Source organism: Melozone crissalis, unplaced genomic scaffold (genome assembly GCF_028551555.1).
Source record: "Melozone crissalis strain CALT ecotype California unplaced genomic scaffold, PUWL_Pcris_2 ptg000006l_1, whole genome shotgun sequence".
Taxonomy (NCBI): Eukaryota; Metazoa; Chordata; class Aves; order Passeriformes; family Passerellidae; genus Melozone; species Melozone crissalis.
In genome coordinates this window covers 7,935,673-7,960,670 of record NW_026535784.1, presented here as the reverse complement: position 1 = coordinate 7,960,670, position 24,998 = coordinate 7,935,673, and the positions used below count along the sequence as shown (strand labels likewise).

The 24,998-nt window shown below is 40.0% G+C and overlaps 3 protein-coding genes across 6 annotated transcripts in view; 2 read left to right on the top strand and 1 right to left on the bottom strand.

Moving 5' to 3' along the window:
* Nucleotides 1-1,344: 1,344 nt before the first annotated feature.
* On the top strand, nucleotides 1,345-15,908 carry LAP3 (leucine aminopeptidase 3). The gene is made up of 13 exons (XM_054295698.1): nucleotides 1,345-1,467; nucleotides 1,891-2,006; nucleotides 2,333-2,387; nucleotides 4,115-4,220; nucleotides 5,344-5,503; nucleotides 7,931-8,092; nucleotides 9,061-9,219; nucleotides 9,952-10,076; nucleotides 11,426-11,514; nucleotides 12,639-12,741; nucleotides 14,322-14,401; nucleotides 15,050-15,162; nucleotides 15,271-15,908. The coding sequence occupies exons 1-13, from the start codon at nucleotides 1,345-1,347 to the stop codon at nucleotides 15,467-15,469; spliced, it is 1,590 nt and encodes a 529-aa protein (XP_054151673.1). The 3' UTR covers nucleotides 15,470-15,908.
* A 966-nt stretch (nucleotides 15,909-16,874) lies between these two features.
* MED28 (mediator complex subunit 28) lies at nucleotides 16,875-18,883 on the top strand. The gene is made up of 4 exons (XM_054294279.1): nucleotides 16,875-17,024; nucleotides 17,107-17,173; nucleotides 17,992-18,104; nucleotides 18,548-18,883. The coding sequence occupies exons 1-4, from the start codon at nucleotides 16,875-16,877 to the stop codon at nucleotides 18,743-18,745; spliced, it is 528 nt and encodes a 175-aa protein (XP_054150254.1). The 3' UTR covers nucleotides 18,746-18,883.
* A 648-nt stretch (nucleotides 18,884-19,531) lies between these two features.
* FAM184B (family with sequence similarity 184 member B) overlaps nucleotides 19,532-24,998 on the bottom strand; it is a 37,634-nt gene continuing 32,167 nt past the window's right edge. For 3 of the 4 annotated variants that reach the window (XM_054294248.1, XM_054294262.1, XM_054294269.1), the window contains 4 exons: nucleotides 23,596-23,713; nucleotides 23,307-23,411; nucleotides 22,453-22,655; nucleotides 19,532-21,090 (listed from right to left, as the gene is read on the bottom strand). In XM_054294248.1, the coding sequence (XP_054150223.1) occupies nucleotides 20,985-21,090; nucleotides 22,453-22,655; nucleotides 23,307-23,411; nucleotides 23,596-23,713 (532 nt within the window). In that variant the 3' untranslated portion in view covers nucleotides 19,532-20,984. The remainder of the gene's footprint in view (nucleotides 21,091-22,452; nucleotides 22,656-23,306; nucleotides 23,412-23,595; nucleotides 23,714-24,998) is intronic. The other variant, XM_054294254.1, reaches the window with a different exon arrangement.

Below are 24,998 nucleotides of genomic sequence, written 5' to 3'. Positions count from 1 at the left end.
ATACCCACTTAATTTGTATGTACAGAATAATATCTAGAAACTACATGAATGTGGAGAAGCTATGGAGCTATGGAGTTCAAAGAACTAAAAAACTGTTAATTCAAGAGCCTTGCCAAAATAAACGAAGCTGAAAATGAATTACCACTTTGACTCTTTAAATAATACTGTGGTTTAATGTTAGAAATATGTATTTTTACATGATAAATCAAATTGGGTCCTCAGTCATTGTTTCTGAGTGCTGCTGTCCTTAATAAAACATGTTATTTGTCTCTCTACCACTTCATGGAAAAAGCTGTGAGGTGGGAAGTGTAGTGGGCTCCTAGAGAACAGGCTCAGCTCCTTCTGCATCATGTTCTGCTTATCTAACAGTGTAACTCCACTTAAGGATGTATGGAAAAGCAAACATTGTTTTATATATATTCATACGGTGTCTTATTCTTACATATTTAACTGAAATACTTAAAATCTATGCTTTACACTACAGGGGCAGGGAAAGAAACAAAAAATGTCTCAATCACCTGAAATTAAAATCCAGTGCATGTTCAATGCTCTTCAGACTAACAATACAATAATTGTCAGCAAACTCCAACCACTTCTTTTCCATGCAGTGCTTTTGCTCACCAAAAATCTACTTCTGATATTACAGTGATGACCCTGTATTCTGCTCTGAATTTTCCTGACAGAATGTGACCACAGTCATTCTCATTGTTTTGTGGTTTTTTTCATTTGCCACATTTTTATTTTTCTGTAATTTCAGCCTGAAATTGTTACAGTAACGTGCGTTTGCAATAAAGTTTTATTTTTCCTAAATAATTCACATTTTAATCTTCAACATGCAATTTAGGTACACTGACTAGGTAGGGCTGCCTAAATCCGTGATAAACCCCCGAGAGAAGTACGACCACCTATCTAGAACATGCCACGAGAGGGCAAAAATCCACTGTGAAGCGGAGCCGCCTCTTCGCACGAATCGCGCCGGACCATGAGGAAACCCCAGCCCCCGTCCCGCGGGATCCCGGATCGGGAGCGCTCCGGGGCCCCGCTCAGTCCCCGCTCAGTCCCCGCTCGGGAGCGCTCCGGGCCCCGCTCTCCATCCCTGCTCAGTCCCCGCTCGGAAGCGCTCCGGTCCCCGCTCTCCATCCCCACTCGGGAGCGCTCCGGGGCCGGCTCTCCGTCCCGGCTCTCCGTCCCGGCCCTCCCCCGCAGCCGCCACGCACCGCCCCTCACGGCGCCGGCTGATGAGGCGCTGTGCGCGCCGGGCCCGGCCCCGCTGCTCCATTCCCCTCCCATCTCCTCCGTGCTGCCTTGCCTGCCGCTGCCGTGCTCGGTGCCGCGCCCGCTGCCATGCTGCTGCCCTGCGTGCGGAGCGGGGCTGCGCGCCGCCTCGCCCGGGACCTGCCGCGGGCCTGCAGCTGCTCGGCGCAGGGCCCCTCGCCGCGGGGCTACAGCCGTGACACGGCCGCGAAGGTGAGCGGGGAGCCGGGGTTGTGTGTCCCTTCCTCCGCTCGGCTCTCGGCTGAGCCCCCCGTGTGCCCCCCGGAGCTGAGGCAGGAGCGGTGCGGCTCCCTCCGCTGCTCTTGGGGGTGCCAGACTGGGCGTCTGCGCTGGCGGGGAGAAGCTCTTTTGTACTTAAAATTACTGATTGAAAGAGTTTTTGTCTTTATGTGATCGGCAAAATTATTGTGCTGTATCTGACTTCTTTTTCACACTTTAAAGTAGTTGTAGTTGATCTTGGTTTACAGAAGTGTTATTCTACGCATCATGTTAGATAAATTCAAAAACTGAGATAAATACATAGAGAATTAGCAATAGTTTGAAAACTGTGCTCGCTGACTCTCTGATGGGTCTCTAAATTTCGTGTTGTTTACATTAACGCGTGTTCTTTTCTAGGGTCTTGTTCTGGGAGTCTACTCTAGTGAAAAGGGCGATGGTGCTGCCCAGTTCACTAGTGCGGGAGATGCTTTTGATAGGCTTGTGTCTGGAAAGCTGAGAGCACTTCTCTCCCTGTAAGTGAGTGATAAGCCCCTGAAATGGACTCAAGTACCTACAAATACCAGTTGAAATGGTATTATATTTTTTGTTATTACTGTCTGTGTAATACCTGTGAAGCAGGTATTTGCTTCCACAGTTTGGAGGGGAGCTCCCATGATAAAACCAATCACTGAGCAAACATGCAAAAATTTCATGGGAACGGTCCTCTGCTCTGAACAAGCACAGAGCCAAGCATCCAAGTACATGTGTGGCACACTGTGTAGTCATGGAATAAACACAGTACTGTAAGGTTGATCACAAGTAAGGCCTTCTGTATTAAAAGAATCTTTTTGTGTCCTAGATGTGGGCCACCTTTGAAGAAAGGCAAAACACGTATATTTCATGGTTTGCATCAGGTATGAACTTTGTGGTTTTGTGTGCTAATTGATTGATGTGTGAAGTTTGTCCTTACATCTAATTTTATGCTGAGTTCACTGCTGTGCTTGTATAAGTGGCTGGCTCTTCTTCCCTCTTCTTCACTGTATCAACTCCTGTTCTGCACTGCCCATGTTTGCACAGCCTTTTGCACAGTCCTGCACTCCCTCCATGGTGCTGCAAATGGAGAGGATGTGAACAAGTCTGCCCCAAAGGTGCTGTGCTCTGAATAGCTGCTTCCTGAATGAGCTAAAGCATGGCAGTTTTGGATCTGACTTCCATGCCTCCTGTGTCCAGGAGGGGTGAGTCTGTGAGGAGTTACCGATAGGTGCAAAGACCTTCCAGACCTGACAGTTCTCAGACAAGGTAGTCCCTTCATAGGCTTTTGTCAGAGGTTTTAAAAGTCGGGTGCATGAAACCTCTGAAAACAAGTTATGGGACTGTTCTTCAAGCAGGACGTTTTTCTGCACAGACATGATAGAACATAAGGCTATGAGATGAGGATTCATCTGCTCAAAGTCAGGCTTTTAGTTCCACTTGAGAAGCTGGGATAGAACTAATGCACATATGTGAAGCTGACCAATATGGCATGATCTGTGCCTTTTTGGAGTCCTAGTAAGGCATGTGATGTGACATTAGGTGTTCCTCTCTAAGTAACTGAATCTTACATTAAGGCTACTTCAATAATCTGAAATAAATCCATTTGTAGTGAGAATTGCCCACCATGTATAAATTCCTGTGAGGACACCCCACACAGGTGACACCAGACTTGGTAAAAGGCTCAGAAATTTCGAGGAAGTTGAGTGCACTGAAGGTCCCAGTTCTGCATACAGGATGGGCTCTGAAGTGAGTAGCAAATCTCTGCAATAGAAGACAGGAGAATGTTAAGTGGTATCACTGATTTTCCAGAAAGCTAACACAAGTTTCAGCATTTTGCAGACTAAAAGACTTTACTACAGTGTAGCAGTTTGACAGCTGATTGTTAGAGGCTGACAGAGACGGGAAAGCCTAACATTAACTTAATTTTTCTTAAGAGTTATAGGAACATTATATATGTTCATATATATAGCTTGGAGCTTTATACAAATTTGACTTCACTATTAAAAGGCTCCTTTAGTACTCATTCCTTCTTTCCTTTCCCTTGCAGCTTACAAGGCAAGCATGTAGTCTGCTGTGCTACATTGTTTTCCTGAGCTCTGGAGAGGTCTACCCTTGTGCAGTTTAGGTTTGCTACCTGGCAAATCCTGCCGGCAGAACTCCTGAGATGAGCTAACACACTGAGCTTTTGAAGTGATTTTATTTTCTTGAATATAGCACTGTGCCAGAAAGGGTTACGATTCTCCAGATAAGTTCTGTCCTTTCTTACAGCTTGGAGGCTGGATGTGCTTTCCAAGAACTCTTAGGCTTGCCCTTGGGTGCCCAGATTTAGCAGGTGTTGAGCATAAAGCCCTGCCTGCCATGTGCAACACACATGATTCTGAACTGGACAACAGAATAACTGACTTGCATGCCTGTGGCAGATTTTTGGGAGCACAGCACAGCAGCACCATGCAGGCATTCTTAATGGAAAGTGCCTGATATAGAAAAAGTACTGCATCTATTTTAATGCTTTGCTTGATTTGATTTGGAAAGTAAAGTCTTTGTAACAACTCTGCTGTGGTTGTAACAATGGGGAAAATTAATCCGTTTGTGTGTTGGCTTCATCTAGGACTTTCCAAGTGTGGTGGTAGTTGGCTTGGGTAAGAAGAATGCTGGAATAAATGAACAAGAAAACTGGAATGAAGGCAAAGAAAACATCCGTACGGCTGTTGCAGGTTAAATATCTTTAAAATTTTTTAGGCATTTTGTCTGTAAAGCAATTGCAGTTCTGCAGCGTGTTCCACTTTTGAAGACCAAGTCTAGGTATGCCTTTGTTTTGAAATGTACAACTTACTGCGTGGTTTGGTAAATGCATTTACTTGTCACTGATACTGATGGAAATTCTTCCTTAGTGAGCAAGGAGTTATCAGGAATGTAAATCAAATCTGAAGACAGGTAACTGCAGTGATTTATATAAAATAACTTTCCTAAATAGTGTGATATTGAAATTAGTTTAATTAGTATTTTGGAGCCCAGGAGCATCACCATGACTTTATGGTCACTCTGTACTTAAGTACGTACATATATTATGTCTATTTTATATAAATATCTATATTTAAGTATGCACACATATCATAACTAAGATATTTGTTATAAATTAATATCTTTCACAACATCAGTACTATGATTCAGTATGTTATCTGTTGAAGACAGAGAGGGCTTATCTTAATCAAGGATGATTGCTGCATCTAAGTGTGTAAAATAAGAATTAGGAGTTCTCACTGAAGACTTTATAGTCTGATTGGATGACAGCTGTTTGTCCAAAGTGCTAGCCTGTAGCTGCCATTAGCATTGTTAATTAATGTTCACTTTGTAGCTGACATAAAACATTGTTAAATTATTTGGGAGCAAAATAGAATTTATGGAATACATTGTTTATGAAAGGATATATAAACTCATCTGGAAGAAAAGAACAGTCATATTCTTGGCAAAAATCTAAATTATGGCAAATTTCTGATACCTGTAGATAGCTATAATTCATAGCACTCCAGAATGATAGAGCCTTGCTTTGCTATAGAATGAGCTTTAAGGAGTCAGAATAACTGTGATCTTTCCTTTTATATTCTTGTGAAACATTTTAATAATTATAATTCACCAACTGATATTTTAGTAAAAAATTTCCAGTATATGGACATTAGCATTTTTAATTCTTCTATCGCATGATCTGTTTGACTGATCTGTTTATTTATAAACTCAGCTATCTCTAGCTAAATTTTTTTTTTCCTTGCAATGTCCCACTGATCACCTTGGACAGCTGTTTTTCTGCTCTGGCCCTCAGTTGTGTGCTGTGTTTTTCAGTTGGCTGCAGGCAGATCCAGGACCTGGAGATCCCTTGTGTGGAAGTTGACCCCTGTGGAGATGCACAAGCAGCGGCAGAAGGTGCTGTCCTTGGATTGCATGAATATAATGAGCTGAAGCAAAAAAAGAAACCTGTAGTTACTCCTCAGCTTCATGGAAGGTGATGGCAAAGGAGAGATTGCCTATTTATTCTTCTGTTTGTTTGCTTGTTTATAAAACTGTATGCACGTCATGCTTGTGCATGAGAAAAACAAAACTGAAAGAACAGGGGTAGCAACAGTACTCTTCTTACCTCCCATTCATTTGAATTTCCTGAAGTATCTTACATCTCAGGTATATTTATAGTGTTTGTTCCATGTGTTTTGATGCCATATTCAGAGGTTAAGGATAAATAAATGCTGCTTCATGGAAAAGAACCAGGATAAAAGTAAAAAGTAAAAGCTACCCAAAGAAAAGTTGTGTTATACAAGGACATCTATTGGTATTGTGTACCAGAATTGTGGAGAAGAGGTATTTCAAATTCCATAAATGGATAAATCCTTTGGAGAATCAGGAAATGCTAACTGACACCAGACCAATGTGCTATGGATATATTTTACATAGTTCATTTGTTATATTTTCATTCACAGAGTTTAATGCAAGAGGAGAAGCCTGGGTTCTTCTGCTCTCTAAACAGACATCACTTACTGAGAGCAGAAAGTAGAACCAGGGCTTTTGGTTTCAGAACAATTATTGGAGTGGACTTTGGATATCTGGTGTAGGATATTCTGTCCTGCAGGGGAGAGGAATTCCCTGTATGTACTTTAAGCAGGAATAAGTTCTTCCTTACAAAGAAGTTAGTGAAATAAAGTGGAAGCATCTTGATTAAGCATGTTTTGATAAGTTATATGTAAAATAAACACTCTTCCTATTTTGTAGCACTGCAGATAGTTTAGAAACTGATAAAATTTGTATTAAATAAACATTTCATGAAAACACAGATGGTCCTATGACTGGTTATGGAAGTAACTTTTTTTATATAGTAATTTAGGTTGGAAAAGACTTCTGGAGGTCATTCAGTCCAACTCCAGCTTGGATTAGGGGTAACATGGACATTACTTAAAGCATTAAAGCCTGGCCTTTGGTTAGTCCACATTCTAAATCTCCACAACCTCACTGGAGCATCTGTCCTAGTACTTAACTACACTCACAGTCAGTTTTTTTCTTTGTGTCCTATTGCAGTTTTCCATGTTGAATCTTGAGATTGATGTCTGTTACTGTCTTACTGTTCAGCTCTGAGATGTGTCCGTGTTCAGACACACTCCTGCTTCAATTCATGTTTTCTCAATTTGTCTGCAAGGACTCTGTCTGAAAACCTAGCTAAAGTCAAGAAAAATCACAGAGTTGTTAAGGCTGGAAAAGACCTTTAAGGTCAATTACATCCATTGTGGTCCTCTGTGACAAACTCTGTCATCACAGAATTCATTTAAGTTGGTCAGGAATTTGCTGCAAATCTAAAATTATGGTTCCCAGTGTCCATCTTGTCCTTCATATGCCTAGAACTGGGTTTCAAAATTACTTTCTCTACAAACTTCCAAGGAATTAGTCTAGGATAACTGGCTTGTAGTTCCCCATATTCTCCTTGGCATTTTTAAAGATGCATATTTGTCCTTTTCAGGGACCTCAGGGTCATCAGGGACCACATTCAGTTTTACCTTTCAAACTGAAAGAGCCTAGGCTTTCAGTGATGCCAGCCAGCTCCCTCAGAACCCTCAGATATGTTCTGCCTGCTCCCAAGGAGTTGTGTGTGTCCATCATCCTTAAGCTAAGTCCTGAGTCTCTCTTCCTGTCATGAGGAGTGCCCCTCTTCCTTAAACTCTATTGCTGAGCACAAAGAACTGTGGAATCTGGAAGCAGATCCTTCCATATCCAGGCAATATTTGTATATTCCTCCTGCATTCCTCTATCACTGTCCTGCTCTTTTTAGAGGCAAAATCCTGTTCAATGCCTTGCCTTGTGATAACTTATAAAGTAAATTGTCGCAGTAAAATGAAAGATTTTGTACTGGTCGTCTGTCAAAGTAACCAGAGAGACTTCCCCATTTCCTACACAGGCAGCTCAGTGAATGTTTGCTCTGTCATTTCTTAGTGAAGTGCCTTGAGTGCACTGGCAAATGAGATCCAAGTTCCACTCTTACCACATAACCATATTTCAGTAAAGGGAGAAACATGATTGGAGACTTTATATGGTAAATAAAAACTTTCAAGGCTGTTAAAAGTAATGTGATTACAAACTTCAGAAGGGGTATTAAACCTTGTGTTTAAGGATTTAAGGCAATTTTTGATTAATAAGGATTAGGATAAGACCTAATGAATTGGATAGATAATTTTCCATCTGTCTACTCTTGGATTCTCCTAGCTTTCTCTGAAGTATTTGGCACTGACTAGAACCACAGCTGAGTTACTATACTAGAGTCCTTGTACTAAGATAACTGATATTCTTAATTTCTCCAAATTAATGATATTGCATTTTAAGAAAGAAAATATGTGAATGCTTTTCTTACTTTTGCAAATGTCTATAATCCTGATCATTGTGTGTTGCTGTTCAGTGCTGAAAGTCAAGCCTGGCAAAAAGGTGTTACCTACGCTGAGGGGCAGAACCTTGCTCGGTACCTCATGGAGGCTCCAGCTAATTATATAACTCCAATCAAATTTGCTGAACATATTGAACAGAAGCTCAGAACTTTCAGCAATGTTAAGGTCCACATAAGGTAAATTCCATGGAAATGATTCCTTTGTAGGGTAGAGGACCATAACAGTGCGATAAGATACCTTCCAGGTTATTCAAATCTGAAGTTATTCAAATCTCATTTTCCCTTTGCTACTTCAAATGACAAAAGAGGGTGAAGTGTTTGGGGAAAAGGTGTGAGGGGTGCCCAGACTGCAGGCTGTTGTCGAGGGTTAAATGAACTGCTAGTTTGCAGAGGAAGCAAGATACTGTGTTGCAGTAAAATCATTAATTGTCAATTAGCCATGCAGTCAATTTTTGCTTAATTAACACATGTGCTGTGAAAAGAAGCCTCAGTGAATAGAGGGCTAATATTAAGTACCTTTTGTTTTCTTCCCAAGTGAGTTTTTTACATACCTTTGATTTTTTGTGTGGATATGGTAATAAAACATCTATTTATTGCTGTTACTGTTGGGATTTTTTTAATAGTTTTTAAAAATGTGAGATGGAGCTATAAAAGCCCTTGCAGGTGAATTTGCACAGTTGGTTCTCTCACCCCTGAATTTCTACTTTCTTCTCTATAGTAGAAATGGGCATACTGGTTGTGCAAGTGTTGGAGACTATTTTGTTGAAAACAAAAGACTGGGGGAAATCTTGCAAGCAGAAAACTAAATGTAACCTGCTGCAATATTGTTAATTCATATACCTTTAGCATCTACAGCCTCACAGGAAGTGAAAGATCAGTGTTTCTGATGCAGAAACTGTAGACAAGCTGTTGTTTTGTTGGGTTTTTTAAAACAAAACAAAAATCAAAGAGCAACTGAGGAAGTATTTTTCTGATTCACCAGAAAAGGTAGTGGTGGTTGGATTTCAACTACAGTTGCCAAAATAGCCAACTAAAATGAAATGGTTTGTGTACAAACCATCAAGAATCATATCTTAAAAAAAGTCACCTTGGTCAAAGTGTCCAAGTGGGAAAAATAATAAAACTAATACATGTTTCTATTCCAGACCAGAGTCTTGGATAACAACACAAGAGATGGGAGCATTCCTGAGTGTAGCTAAGGGTTCAGCTGAACCTCCCATCTTTCTGGAGATTCACTATTTAGGAAGTGCCAATAAAGATGACTCCCCATTGGTATTTGTAGGAAAAGGAGTTACATTTGACAGGTATGTATGCTTGTATGCCAATATTTTAATTACTAGAGGGAGAAAATGCTTTCTTGCTATTCATGTTCAACAGGGAGATGCTTTTTCTTTGCTCAGCACATCTTCCAATGCCATTCCACTGAACTTGCATTATATAGCAGCTTGTGCTCCCTTTTCTGGCAATAAGATAACATCAGTTGACCAAAGTAGGAATTAATATGCCATCATCTTGTAAGGGGAAGAAGGAAATTCAGAGGGAAAGAAAATAAAGAAGGTGCTATTTCTTTTCTTGTCCTGAACAAACCTGTGGATGAAGGATTTGCATGTTAAGAATTGCAGTATGTCACTGGACATTAGATGATGCTTAAAGAAATAGAAAATAGTTCATTCTTCACAGCAGTTCCTTATAACTACTTTCCATGTCACGTACTGCTGAAAAATTTATCAGTCAGTTCCCCATCCATATGTTGATTTTTACCAAGTGTATTATTTTGTTCGTTATGTGCGCTGCCATTATGAAGATCAAGGAGTTACTCCACTGCAGTTACCTGGATTTTTATGGTCTCCTAATTAGGAGGAGGTAATATTTTATCTGAAATGAAAACCCAGATACCTTGCTTTCAGTTTATTTACTAGGGTTGTAGAGGTACTTGGAGCCCCAGGTCTAGCATTTACTGCTATTTGGTGTAACAAACACTGAGGGACAGAACATCACCAGTGTATGTGACATGGAACTTGAGCTGTTTGTTCTAGCGGTGGCATTTCACTGAAGCCGTCGTCGGGCATGGATGCGATGAGAGCAGACATGGGAGGGGCAGCAACTGTCTGCTCAGCCATTGTGACAGCAGCAGCTCTAAATCTGCCTTTGAACATAATTGGTAAGTGTTTTTGTGTGGAGAACCCAAAAGCCTTAGTTCTACAACGTTTTGCGAGAGAGCGTTTTTCTAGTATTAGCAATGGTAAAAGCCATGTACAAACATCATGGACTCTTGCACATCCTCTTCTCTCATTCCCTTGCTCAATCTCTCTTCCGTTTTTACTGGCATATCAAAAAGTTACTGTTCTTTACTTGAATAAAATATTAGAACACCGAATCAAGATTTTTAAGGTATGATTTTTACATCTTAAGCAAGAAATATTTGTCAATAAAGATACTTCCAATGAGTCTTTGGAAAGTCCTGATCCTTCATTACAAGAAGGAATGTGCATCTCTGTATAAGCAGTTAGACTGAAAAGGAGTCAGGAGTGCCAAGCTACCTCCATAAGTGCATGAACAGGAGGAGGGATCAGCTCTAGTTTCCTTAGGTGAATATCCCAGCAGAAAACTAAACCAAACCAGTCTGCTGATGCCTTTATGCATGTGCAATGATTTTTTCTTTCCTGAAAAAAAGTTTATTTTTTCTACAGTGGTAAAATTAAATGACCTGATTCAGATGCTGTGGCAAGACCGGTTGGCAATGACATGGAACATGGTGTGCAATAAGTTTTAGTTTGAGAAGCTCGACTTTGAGTTAACCTGGTACTTTAGTCACTTCTGTGCTTCAGCCAGGAGAGGGCAGCGGTGCCCACGGACATCCTCACGCAGTTCCTCACCCAGCGTGCGATGGGGACGGCTGGCAGTGGAGCCCGTCTGTACATCATGAAAAGTGGGCTCCACCTGTGCACCTTGTGCCAGGTGCAGGCTTTCCCTATGAGTGAAATTCCTCGTTCATTCCATGATCCCAGTCATAGTTGCAGTTTTGACACTGAGCCTGTGTTTTGCTCATTTCTAGTTGTTCTTGGTGTGGCTGGAGTTTTAAGTCCTTGGACCACTCTAGACATTATACAATGAGCACAGCTTGAATGGCTCAGTGTTTATTTGAGAAGTTTTTAATTTCAGAAAGAAAGAAGTTCCTTTACATGTGAATAATTATACATGGGAGACAAAAAATAGCATTTATTGCTCCTCTGATATCACTTGTCTGGAAAAAATGTAGAAGAAAACCTTAGTGGTAAAGTACTGTAGGTGAGAGAGCCTGGTGGTGCATCATGCAGAGGAGTTTCCCTGACTGAAAACTGGACCATGTATCTTCCATTAACTGGGAAAACTTGAATTTTTACTTTAATTTCAAAATTAAACTTGTACTATTTTCTTAAGGAGGTGTTTGGCATTTATCTAAGTAGGTTTTTTTCTACAGCTTTTCTGAGAAGGGAACAAGTAGTTCACTTTTCTTTTTCTCTCTCTGAGGTTTGGCGCCCCTCTGTGAAAATATGCCCAGTGGTAAGGCAAACAAGCCTGGAGATGTGGTTAGAGCCAAGAATGGAAAAACAATACAGGTATGCATGTGAAACTTGAAATTTGGGTACTTTTAGTGAACTGGTTTCATCAACCAAGTTGACTGCAGTCAGAGTACATTTAAAAAACCCTTATAGATAAGCAGTGCAAATGTTGTTTTTAAAATTGTAAGAAGCATGTTATTAACTAGAAATTGCTATGGTAGTATTTTTTCAAATATATATTGAAGAGATGGGACATGTCTTATAAATTGCTAGGAAAAGCTACAAAGTAAGGTCATTTATTGAGCACACTGGAAAAGCTCATTTGGCACAAGAGGTTGTTACAATGCTCATAAATACAGGCTCTAAGTCCAAATAAATAACTATAAGTGCTTCCAGCAGACTCTTGAGGCAAATTCTTTGCTATCTGGAGTAAGACATCAGAGAAAGACATCAGTTTCCTGCTGATGTAACACAGTCTTTACACTGCCAAAATGCTCAGTACAATCAGAACTCTGAGTCACAGGGGCTGTTGGTCCAAAGAAGCCTGCCAAATCAGTACCCAAGATACATATTTCATATTTATTACAAATGGTTCCATACTCATCTAAGAGATTAAATTGTACTGAAGGTCCTTGTGCTGTAGATAACTGATTTAATGCAGAAGTAGATGGCTTTCTTTTTGTCTGAATTTCTGTGATTCTGCCACTTTTGACTCGCTGAACCTTCCTCTTTTTTGACATTCATCTCTGCAAACTGAGTTCAGTCACCCTCTGCTTTGAGGGAAAAAGACTGGGCGGGTATTCCCCCACCAAGAAGAAATCTGCAAGTAAGTGCTGGTAGCTCCAAGCACATGCTGCAGCCTCTGTGCTCCCCTGAGACACCTCTCCAGTCTCCAGGCTCTTCTGAGGAGCCAGCAGTACAGAGACCCAGCATGCAAGGAGGTTGTAGTGCTGAAGGATGACTGACATCAGCTACAGATACACTTTTACTTTATACACATAACTGTGTATCAATGCTGTATTTTTTCTTTCTTCTTTTCAATGTAGTTTGAGTAAATTTTCATTACCTGAAGTTTCTAGGGTTTCTATCCAGCAGCTATTTAAGATAATATGTGAGAAATACATCAGTGAAAGAGGTGTTGACAGTACTTTATCTGTTTTTTACTGATTTTGCCTTTGAAGGTAGATAACACAGATGCAGAAGGAAGACTGCTGTTAGCTGATGCTCTCTGTTATGCCCACAATTTTAATGCAAGGGCTATTGTGAATGCTGCAACATTAACAGGTAAGCAGTGTTCCTTCCCTGCTCACTTTGAGGTCAGTTTTGCATTACTCATTAGTTGGGCTGTGGATTAGCTTTGCTGTGTATATACACCCCCCCTTTAATTCAAAGGCAATGAGATGATTTTACATGTTTCAGGAGAGCAGCTTGTGTGACTCTGGAGTGGGGAGGGGACGTGCAGGGTACATGCTCAGCAGTGGAGATGAAGCTGGGTTGGCTCAGCCCAGCTGGAGCCCAGAGCAGGAAAACCTACACAGATGTCAGTGTTTGTGCACAGTGTTTCCCTGTGCTTCTTCCATCTCTGAGCTGAACCCTCTGAGCTCCCAGGCCTGTGTGATGCAGAGGTGGTGACATGTTCATGGAGGAGTCCTGCCCAGTCCCTCTGGCACAGAGCCCAGGCAGGTTCCTGAAGGCCTTGCTGGGTGCCTGAGCTCTGACCCTGCCAGTGCCAGTTCTCTCACCCTGGGAGCTGGCTCAGGCCTCCATGATGTCATCATTCCCCAGGAATTTGTTTGACTGAAGTATTTTTTGTGTAATTTGCATACTTTTAGGCATTATGAAGTGTGTTTTAATTGTTTCATCTCTACAGTTGTATAATAATGAAGTTGTAAATTTAAATTTAAAACCAGCAATTTTGTATGCATGAACTCACTAACAGGCTGTCACGGGTGACTGTAGCTGAAATAAAAGCAAACATGGAAGAGTAATTCAGACAGAACTCTACTCTGTTGCTTAATTTATATGTTAAGCAAAATAATTATGCTTATATAGATTCTCTGCTAATGCCTTAAATTATGTTCCATCAGTTTTACCAGTTCAAATGCTGTGGAAAATTTCAATAGACAGAAGGGAAACTGATTTTAAGATTGTTGACTTGTATAAAAGTATTCCTATCTGGGATCCTTGGGCACCAAGCAGGAAGAAGGAGGGCTCCCATAGAAATTTCTTTGACATATTTTGCTAAACTACTTTTTTTTATTTTCATCTCACTAAGGATTAAGTGTTGCTATTAGAGAAGCAGTTCTGGGGCATGAAATAGATAAATATCTAATCCAATGGTTTAATATTTTGATAATGATTATTTTAATAAATTAAATATTTAATCAAGTAAATTTACACATGATGTGCAAAAGTCTATGTAAGTGAAATTCACAAAAGAGAAAGTATCAGCTCAAAAATTGTAGAGGTCTGTAAACTGGAAAAAGCCCATTCACTTGTATTTTCTATATGAAAATAATATTATCTAGGAGTTTTTTAGAGGATAATGTTATTGTTTAATACATGATCTTAGAACTATTTTTAAGAAACATCAATCTGAAATCAGAAAATTTAGTTTCATGGAAAACAGAATATTATAATTTTTATGATTTCTTGCGTTTTTTAGAATATATAAATTAAATAAAAATGTTCAGAATTTCAAAAATGTCAGTATACTAAAGTCTTCAAGTTTTGCAGTCTGATAAATTCCTGTTACTGATACTGGGAATTAAAAATGGAAAGTTCTGTGAGGAGTCAGGATGAAAGGAATAGCTCAGTTCTACCTTTGCCTTATTTCATATAAACTTGAAGGTGTGTTCCTTTAGGTGCCATGGATGTTGCATTGGGATCTGCTGCAACTGGAGTGTTCACAAACTCATCTTGGCTTTGGACTCACCTCTATGAGGTAGATCACCTGCATTATTGTTAAATCATAATAGTAATAATTCAGTGATATGTCTTATTGAAAAGTTAGTACACTACTGAAAGTCTTTATGCAAATCTGAAAGATGTTACTATGTTTTGAAATTTTAGAGGAATGATGTCAGTACTATATTTAGTTGAAAATAATGTTGACTATTAATTACTAGCTCTTCAGTGAGATGTAAGATCATACACCAAACATCTCATGGACCTGCATGTTCTGATAACTCACTACATATGCATAAACTCTGGACTACTGGCAGTAATTAGTTTGTGTTAAAAAGATAATTAACAACAGAGGTACAGAAATTCAGAGAGGCCTTGTGAGTGGCTGAGGTGCGATAGATCAAGGAAGCCTCTGAGGGGAAGGATTTCTGTTGTCAGGGAAAAGGAAAACAGATAAAAAATGTGGTCTTTTGATGTTGCCTTTTGGCTGACACCACAGTACCTAAAAAGCAGGACTGCCTGTTTTGTTTTGCAAACAATGTATTTCCAAAAACCTAATATCTTGGGCTGAAGATTTTTAGACTGGTAAAACCTAAACAAAAAGAAGCACGCATGAAAACAGGGCTTACAAGTATAGTTAGAAAGAGAAATTCCCAAAATATCATTTTTTTTTTTTTTTTTTCAGGCCAGCATTTTGACAGGGGACAGAGTTTGGAGGATGCCTCTTTTTGAGCATTACACAAAACAAGTCACAGACTGTCCTCTTGCAGATGTGAGCAACATTGGAAAGTACAGCAGGTAAGATGAACCAACACCTTCTATGTGCCCCTTTCTTTCAACCCATTTGTTTAATATGTGTGCTGTTGGAATTGCTCTGGGAGCAGTACATCTTTCTGTTTCCTACAGGGCTGGAGGAGCATGCACAGCTGCTGCATTCCTGAAGGAGTTTGTGACTGCCTCTCACTGGGCTCATTTGGATATAGCTGGGGTCATGTCCAACAAGGATGAAGTGCCGTACCTGCGCAAGGGCATGGCGGGGCGGCCCACCAGAACGCTCGTTGAGTTTGCAGCTCGATTAAGTCAAGACACTCACAGTGCCAAATAAAAATACTTGTTCTAAAATCATCCACTCTGCCTTAAGAAACAAAATCTTAAAAGATACCATTCACAAATGAATGCCCCAAGCATATTTTCATTATGGCAATTAACTTTATAAATTTTTACTTGAGTAAGAATATCTCAACTTTGAGATTTTTCATCCCATACCATATTATGCAGCAAAATAAAAATTATTCTTCTTGAACTACTGAAATATTTAATACCAAAACATCACAATGGGTACTATTGAGACACCTATTTTATATGCAAAGTATGCATAACTATCGTAAACAATAAATACTTTATTTGGATGTGAGTTTTGATTGAGAGAGAATAAACAATCAATGATAGATGTACCTCCGTTTTGAGTGAACAGTAGGTGGTGTCAATGGGAACTCTGCAAAGATTTTCATAGAAACACCATTCTGGCATTTTTTCCTTAGAAAAACTAAACTGCTTTTGGTATGTACTGAGGCAGAAATGATGCTGTGTGATTAGCATTAGCATGGCTTCAGCATAGAATTATGTAGTAAGTTATAAACATGTCAAAAACTGTAAATTGTAACTTTTTTTCAGAAAACTAGTGGGTGCAAGTTAGTGCTTGTGTGTTTTTAGGGGAACCTGCCCTTATCTCACATGGTTTTTGTCATCCCGATAGTTCCCCTCTTTCCTGGTGTGAGGTGGCCACCCTCCAAGCAGGGATATTATTCCCAGGCTCAGTTCAAACATCAAACAGACTTGACACATAAAACGTGAGGTGATGTTTTCTTGACAATTTGGGGGATCCAAGCCCATGAAGTGGGGATTTATTTTGGTTTAGGGTGGGTTTTTGGGGTTTTTGTTAAATGCTGTTGTGGACCAAGTGATGCTGAAACAGTGCTTAGCCAGGCTCGCACCTGTGAAACAGAAGCAGGGCAAAGGCTGGAGGAGGAGGAGGGTCCCTCTGGGGAGGATGGCTTTGCTGTCTGTGCTTGCCTTGTCCCAGCAGGGCCAGTGCTATCCTGGGCTGGAGTGGGAGGAGTGTGGCCAGCGGCCTGGGGAGGAGATCCTCCCACCTCCTCTGCCCTACCGAGGCCACTTCTGGAGTGCCCTGTCCGGTTCTGCGCTGGTCAGTGCAAGAAACACGTGGAGCTACAGGAGAGGGCTGTGAGGATGGACGGTGTGGAACATCTCTTATGAGGAGAGACTGCAGGAGCTGGGTCTGTTTAGTCTGGAGCAGTCTAAGAAGGGATCTCGATACATTACAAATCTCTGACATGCGCCAGGAGAATGGTACCCGACGGTGTCCAGTGACAGTGCGAGGAGCGACGCACCGCCCCACACGCCGCGGCGGCCCGAGGCTCCGGCCCTCAGCGGGCGGGGCCGCCCGGGCCCGCCCCGCTCCCGCCGCATGCGCGGCCGCCGCTCCCGCCATGGCGGGCGCGCTGGGCGGAATGTTCGGCTCCCAGGCGCCGGGGCCGCCGCCGCCGGGCCCTCCCGGCCCGCCCGGCCTCATCCCGCCGCCCGCGGGGCCGCGCAATCCCAACAGCACGCTGGTGGACGAGCTGGAAGCGTCCTTTGAGGTGAGGGGGGGCAGCCGCGGGCGGGCGCTGCCTGCCTGCGCCGGCCCCGCAGCCGCTCAGCGCGGTGCTTCCCTGTCCGCAGGCCTGCTTCGCCTCGCTGGTGAGCCAGGACTACGTGAACGGCACGGACCAGGAGGAGATCCGCACCGGTGAGCCCCGGCGGGAGCAGGGCGCCGCCCCTTCCCGCTGCTGGGAGCGGCGGCTGCAGAGAAGCGGAGCCGGGAATGCCCCGGGTGTGGTGGGAAGGTCGGAGTGTGCCAGGTGTCTCCTGAGGTTGGGTTGTTGTGCACTGAAACGCGTTTCGAGCACCAGGGAGGTGATGTGATGCATTGGGAAGCTGAATGAAGCAGTTCCAGGGAACAGGAAAGGCCAGGCAGCTCAGCAGCGCTGCTTTAGGGTTTGGGTGACCACCTCCGTGGAGGTGGAATAAATATTGTGTGAACAGGAGTTTAAAAAGTGGGTCTTAGAAGTGCCGTTGTCCCTGAAAATTTTCTGAAACTTCACTCAAATGGCGTTTCAATGATTTCGGCATAAATGCTTTTCAAAACTCCTTTCTGGTTATTTGATCATATTCATGTGCTGGCATGGAACAACTTTTATTACCAAAATAGTAGTGTGTAGTCTATGAGGGCAGAATATTCTCCTCAATAAATGCATATTTTAGAACCCTACACTGAGCGTGTTGCTTAGGCATGCAACCAGGTTCCATGAATTACTTTATTTCTCCTTGTCAGAAATAAAATAAAACATGGGAGGAAGTGTTGCACTTCTAAAATAACTTGTCCATTTGCAAAGCAGTGTCTTATTAAAGGACTTACTAGTTTAAAAATACATTATTTTAGATAGTCTTGACAATTTTCGTTCTAGAAGATACTGTGAAAAGTGTTTTTAATAGACCACTACCATTACCAGCCTGAAATCCTATTTTTTGGAAGCTGTTCTTTCAATACTGTTATTATATGTTTAGGTGTTGATCAGTGCATCCAAAAGTTTTTGGATGTTGCAAGACAAACTGAATGCTTTTTTCTACAAAAAAGACTGCAGCTATCAGTCCAGAAACCAGAACAAGTAATTAAAGAGGTATGTTAATTTACCTATCCTGTGCTAGATCAGATAAGCTATGTACCTTCATCACCATGTTCATAATTTTGGATTTTTCAACATGATGCTGTACCTTAAGTTGGTAGAACTTGGCTGTTATCATAACTTTCATCATGAACCTGGAGAGGCTGGATACCTGCTATGTGGAGTATTGGAGCACAGCTGATAATTCATTGGAAGAGACAAACTAGTTAGTCAGATTTTGCTGGGGATGGTGATCTCTGCAATATGTGACATAGGTGAATGGCACTAGTGCATTCACAGTGCTTTCCCTTTGTATCATTAGACACTTTTCCATTATTCTCTTTTTCCACTGTAAGTTCAGCTTGAAAACTCAAGGTCTAAAAAAGTTACATACTGTTTATGTGGGGTGGTTATCCTTTTGAATGCTATTTAATAATACACCATTTTTTCATTCATAGGATGTTTCAGAATTAAGAAATGAATTACAGAGAAAAGAAGCATTAATTCAGAAGCATCTGAGTAAACTGCGACACTGGCAGCAGGTCCTGGAGGACATCAGTGTACAGCACAAAAAGCCTGCAGAAATGCCTCAAGGTCCATTAGCTTACCTAGAACAAGCATCTGCAAACATTCCTGCTCCAATGAAGCAAACATAATCTTCAGTTTTACACAGCTCAATATTTTAAAAGCAACGGTGTTCTTTATATGCTTTTTGTATAATGTAATTTATACTGCAAATATAGTTAAAACAATTAAGCCAAATAAATTTTCTTGTTTTCTTTTATTAGAGGAAATATGGATTGGTTTTATGTTTTAATGGAAAATATTCAGAGTTGCTGTTCAGGGTGCTTTCTGGTAGAAGTATGTCTCCCAGAATGCATCCTTGTTCCTTCTAGAGAGGGTGGCCCTTGCTTTCCCCTCTTTTTGATATGATCAAAATATTTGCAAAGATTAGTTTTTGATTTTTCTGGAATATTTAAATGTTTTGTGATCCAGTAATTATCCATGAGTATCACTGCAGAAACACTCTTTAAAATTGTCTGTATGTAGGTCAGATCACTTTTTTTTAAGTGAATTGTTACTCTCCATCATACTGGCTCACTCATGGAAGGTGTCTTGGGATATTCAAATTTGGTTCGTATGGGATGAATTGAAATGGAAAAACACACACAAAAGAGTGGGATATGTAATGCAGGCCTCATGCTACTGATGTTCTGACTCTCAGGGTACTGAAGATGTGTTCCAAAATACCTACCCCAAAATACAGACCACTCAATGTGGAGGTAGGATCACCACCACTGAGCAGTATACAGAATTACCTTCTATTGCAGGGCTCTATTTAGTAAGTTAAATGTAGCCAAAAAAGCTTTTGGACGTAGAAATAGCAAAACACTCCTGTGCATTACTAAGAAACTAAGAAATTAAATTTATCCATCTTTTCTACATATACTTATTTAGGGGGGCAGAGTTGAATAATTAACTGTTGTAACCCTGGAAGTAAGAATTGCTAATTGTGTATTGAAATTTCTAGTGTTCTTGGGGCAGCATGGATGAAAAGTAATGAGAACAGCACTGTACATTTCCATCCTCACAGGTGCCAAGGTACCCATCAGAGTTTCTGTACACTATTTAATCTCTTTCTTGATTACAGGTACACAAAGTGCCTTTTTGCCAAATCACTTTTCCAACCAAACAGTTCCTCTTGGAAAAAATACTAGATAACTGGGATGAAAGCTTTGGCATGTAGAAGTGTTCTGCCCTTCCTTCCACCTTTGCACCACCAGTGAGATGCAGTGGCTGTTTTGTTTGAAATGATTGCATCTGTTGGTGTAGCTCTTGCTGGCTGTTGGATGTGAGCAGAGGTTAGGCTGGAGGTACATCTCTTTGCATGTATAACATTTTTTTAGGTAGCTGGGCCCTGTTGGTTGAAATGAAATAGGGATTCAAAGCAACCGAAGAGAACTGTGCTGTCTTAAAAGCAGGCTGCTGGTTGCACATTTTCCTGCCTTTTACACTTCATGGGTTAATAACCCAAGAGTCAACTTCTACATGGGTTCTTTCCTGCCAGCAATGAATTAGCATGATCTGATAAATGTGGTCATTCCCCCACTTTACTTTTATGTGGGCATAAAACTAGTATGGAGTTAAAAGGTACCAGGGTGCAGTTGTCATCACTGGAACTCAGTGTGCAAGTCTGACTTCAGCATTAACAGATAATTCTTTTGAAAAACACAGAAATTGGATCATTTACAAGCTTTAATGTTCATACTTACATATCACCCTAATTTATCAGGCTGATACATATATTGAAATTCAATGGGAATATTACAGAGCAAATAGCTATAAATATACAAAACAGTTTATGAAGCAAACCAGAAATTATTTCTGAATCAGCCTGCTATAAACATGCTAGCTTATTTTTGAAGGTGTACTACATGCTGTGCAGCTTAAAATTAATTTAACAAAAAGCATTAAAAACTTTTAAAATTACATTATTATATGCAGAACTTACATAAACAGCTGATGAAGCAAACATAAATGTACAGAAGGAAGATTTTTCTTTCAGCTGGTGCCAAATTGACAGAACATATCAGAGTCCAAATTCCACATTTAATGAAATAGTGGAGTGATATAGTCTCTTCATTAAAAAGTCTTTTCACATAACTGTATCCAAACTTTTCCTTAATTTTTTATAGAAGTTGTTTTAAAAAAAGCATTTTCCTGAACTTCATGCCTGTAACTCCATAGTTACTAGATGAAAGAGAATGCAGGTACTTCCTTACTTAGAAATTACTTTTCTTTTCTTCCCTTAAAACAACTATTGGATTATCATTCCTAAAAAGGAAACAGGAATGACTTTTATAGTAATTTTGAGAAGTATGGCAGTAGTTTGCTTTAAAATGAAAAATACTTAGTAAGCCATTCTTGATGCTGAGGGTCTTGTTTTTGGTCATCTTTGGTTTGTTCATTGTTCATTTGTTCATGTTCATTGCCATGTGTCCTGTGCAGACAAATTAGCATTAGCATCACCAACCTACTTACTTACAATCCAGCAGCACTGATTGTAACATGAAGAAAAGCATGAAGCCAAGCTTAACAGCTATACAGAAACATTTGAACATAGTTCTTAACTTGACACTCCCAAAAAATTAAACAAAAGGATGCATCAGGATATGAAGTCTTGAAAATCAGAGAATGGCAGCTGCAATTCACTCTTAAAAATACCAAATACAATTTATGCATTAAAAATGTTGGGTAAAAGTTCTATTTGAAATGGAAAGATTTATCTGAACACTACCTGGCATTCATAATCAATCCTATTACATAGTCCCTGATTCTCCATAATTCAGGATTTTTTTAACATATGGTAACAAATAGGACTTAACTTATGATTGACTGATTTAAAAGAATTAAGGCAGCAGCAGCCAAGCTCAGTCTCCTTGCACATTTGTTTCCCTCTAAAACAGAAATCCCATTTGCCTTGGCAGTCATCTGGGATGACACAGCATATTTGTATCTTAAAGAAGTGGGAATTGCCAAAGAGGATCTAAGCCTGTGTCCCAGGTTGTTTTTGTCAGCAGTCAGCACCATCTGCCCCCAAGGAAAGAATTCTCTTGCACATAATTTACAGGATAACTAAATCTCCTCCAGGAGATAGCTGAGAAGGCCAGATTTTGCCCTGAAATACAGTGGTAAAGTTTGGGGATTTTTTAACTTTATAGTAGCTACATACATTTTTAACTATTTCTTGAAGAGAGAGTTTATGTTATAAAACACTGAACATCATTTACATAACTCAAAAATTTGAAGAATTGAAGCTCCTCACAGAGAAAAAAACCAAAGACATTAAGTATCTGCTAATCAGTTTTCAAATCCCTAACCTTTGCTAAATGATCAGCCTAGGTTCATTCAAATACTTCTTAAAATAAAAAACATGACATCCACATCTACCAAGTGCAAGGTGAGGCAATAAAAATAAGGAAGACACACAAGACACACATCCTTAACAGAACCATTGAAAGATGCCATGTTAATAATTAATTACATTCTTAGTAAAATACTTGCAGCTTCTTTTGCTTTTTTTGTGTGTATGCGTGTGTCTGTGTGTGTGTTTTGTTTGGTTGGTTTGTATTGTTTTTTATTTCCCCTACCAGGAGGGGTTACAAGCAAAAGGTCTGCTGGGCTGGGATTATAGCCCACTTTTTCAGTAAAGTTCTGGATCTGTCTGCAGAAAACCAAACACACAGAGTTCACTGCACAGTAGGAACCTTACATCGTTGTGTATTTCATGTCAAATGTGTTTGAATTGCCTACAAGATTCTAAATATGAATTCATTTATCATCATCCAAAATGGACAAATACCTTGTGGCAGCAGTGCTGTCTGAGGACTGCGTTGATGGAGAGCCCACCCTGAGGCAGCCAGAACTCCGGTCTAAGCTTGTAGATTTTGTTATTTGAGGAGCACTTCTTTTTGATCTCAAGTCACAGCTCAAAAAGCTCTTTGCGTAGGAAGCTAAATTCGGAACACTGACAACACGACTGGGCACCTCAACCTTTTTCTTCTGCTTTTTATTGCAACAGAAAACTTCATTACATACACATTTTTTACATTTTATTCTATGAAACCTTAACAATACCTCATTCCCAAATACCTTACAAGGAACACCCAAATAGGAAGATTTCTATATTTTTCTATAGGCATTTAAATTAAATTTCCAGGGTATGCTGTATCCATGCATTTTGCCATCCAATTAAAACAACATGTATTTGACCCTGAGATTTTAGACACATGAAGGTGCTTTCCACCAACTTGACCTCCCTTCTTTCTATGGATATTTGTAGAAATACCATGCAGAGGGGCTGGAATGACAAAGGGCAGATACCAAGCAACTCAAACAGATGCATAATTTGCCTTGATGCATGCAATATCCCAATTAGCACATCCCAAATCTGCAAGCAATTGCCATGCTTATCCCAATGAAAGACTGATGTCAGAGTTCTGTTGTTTTGTATTGGCTTAAACACCAGTTATCTATGTTGCATATATACTTCTGATGAATTTCTCCTATGCTCAACAACTGACTCTAGATTGGCACTGGAAAGAATTCTACTGAATATCATCATAAACCATGGATAGCATTTTTGTTGTCCTGATATGATTCAAATAGTAATAAAACGATCACAATTTGTGATTTTAATTGCATTGTTCATCTTACCTTCATGGAGGGAGTCAGGCATGCTGTATTGGGGTTGAAAGAAAATGACCGATTCCTGTAAGATTCAGTGTTGGCTGAAAGTGAATGCTGACATTTTCTTCCTTCCTGAAGGGAAACAAAGTTACATGTATGGAAACCTGTATTTGTTGGAAGCTGGTATGGAAAGACACATTTGTCAAAGTATTCCAGAACAGAAAGAAACAACCAGGGTGAAGCAATGTGTGAAACACTGAATAGAGCCTTACAACAGATTCCAAAATACATATGTCCATATAAAAAACAGTCTTACCACCAGCTGCTTGATAATCTCTTCTCTCTCACTTAATTTGTCTTGCAGACAGTTTATAAGGTGTGTGTCTTCAGGCCTGGACTCCCACTTTTTTGACTTTTCTTCTAATTCTTTAAGTCTGTACCAAAGAAAATACAGACCAGAAAAAAACTTCCTCAGATTAGGTTCAAGAGAAACCTTGGATGTACTCTGCCCTATTTTCCAAGCCTAAAATACAGGGACATAGCCAGGTCTTTCCAATAAAACAGGATTTTTATAAAATGGACACCTGTACATGGTTTATGTAGAAGTATAGAATCTTCTGGAGCTCCAAAATAAATTTCCAGGGTTAATCCACAACACCTGTCCAGTGTAAAATCCAGCCCCTTATGTAAAATAGTAACAAGCTTGCACATCATATTGCTAGTCTAGTTTCCTAAAGAAAGAAATCAGTGTCAGAGGATCTATACATATCTATAATCATCTACTTGTTCTCTTTTCTGACCCAGTAACTTTGGAATCCTCAGATATACTCAATTCCTCTAACTTTCATGAAGATAAACATAGATATGCATGCTGCTTTAGTAACCCTGCTAAGTCAAAACCTGTAGTCTGAGTTCAGCTTTTTAAATTCCTTAAATTTCCTGTTTTTTATGTGTGGGTAAACATTTTTGAGAGGACCACCCCTGACTCTTATTACCTTGGAGTTATCTCTGAGTTAAAATAAAAAGATGAATCTTTACATCTGAAAGATTTAAAGGTTAGAAGCCTGCTTACATGCCAAGTCTCTCTTCTGGACTTCTGCTGCTTCTGAACAGTTGGGATAAGAGGAAAGGAGGAGGGATATATATATATATAAGGGATTATTTCTGAGGGGACTCAATCTGAAGCGCTACAGAACTTCTTAAATCCACAGGGGGCTGCAAACTGCATTTATTTACCTGAGCATCTTTTTCCTTGGAAAATTTTAAGGGAGTGAGAATGAGGTTAAGAAGTTTTACTTAACGATGCTACTCTGCTGAACAAAATTAAGTACATGATTATGATCAAGGCCTCTGATGTTATCTGTAACACAGATGATTTTACACTTTATAGAATTTCTAGATCCTACATGCAAGTTTTAATTTAGCTCAGTAAAACTTCATGTACAGTACTTTTGATTAAACAATATCCAGAATTTAATACAATGTGACTGGGTCTTTTTGGTTTGCAAAGATGATACCTATACACTTCTATTTTGATACATGCAAGTTTTAATTTAGCATTGTAAAACTTCATGTATAGTGCTTTAGATTAAGCAATATCCAGAATTTATTACAAAGTGTCTGGATCTTTTGGTTTGCAAAGATAATACCTATGCACTTTTATTTTGATCCTTATAGTATTTTACTTATGATTAATAAAAAAACTGTACGTACTAAGGA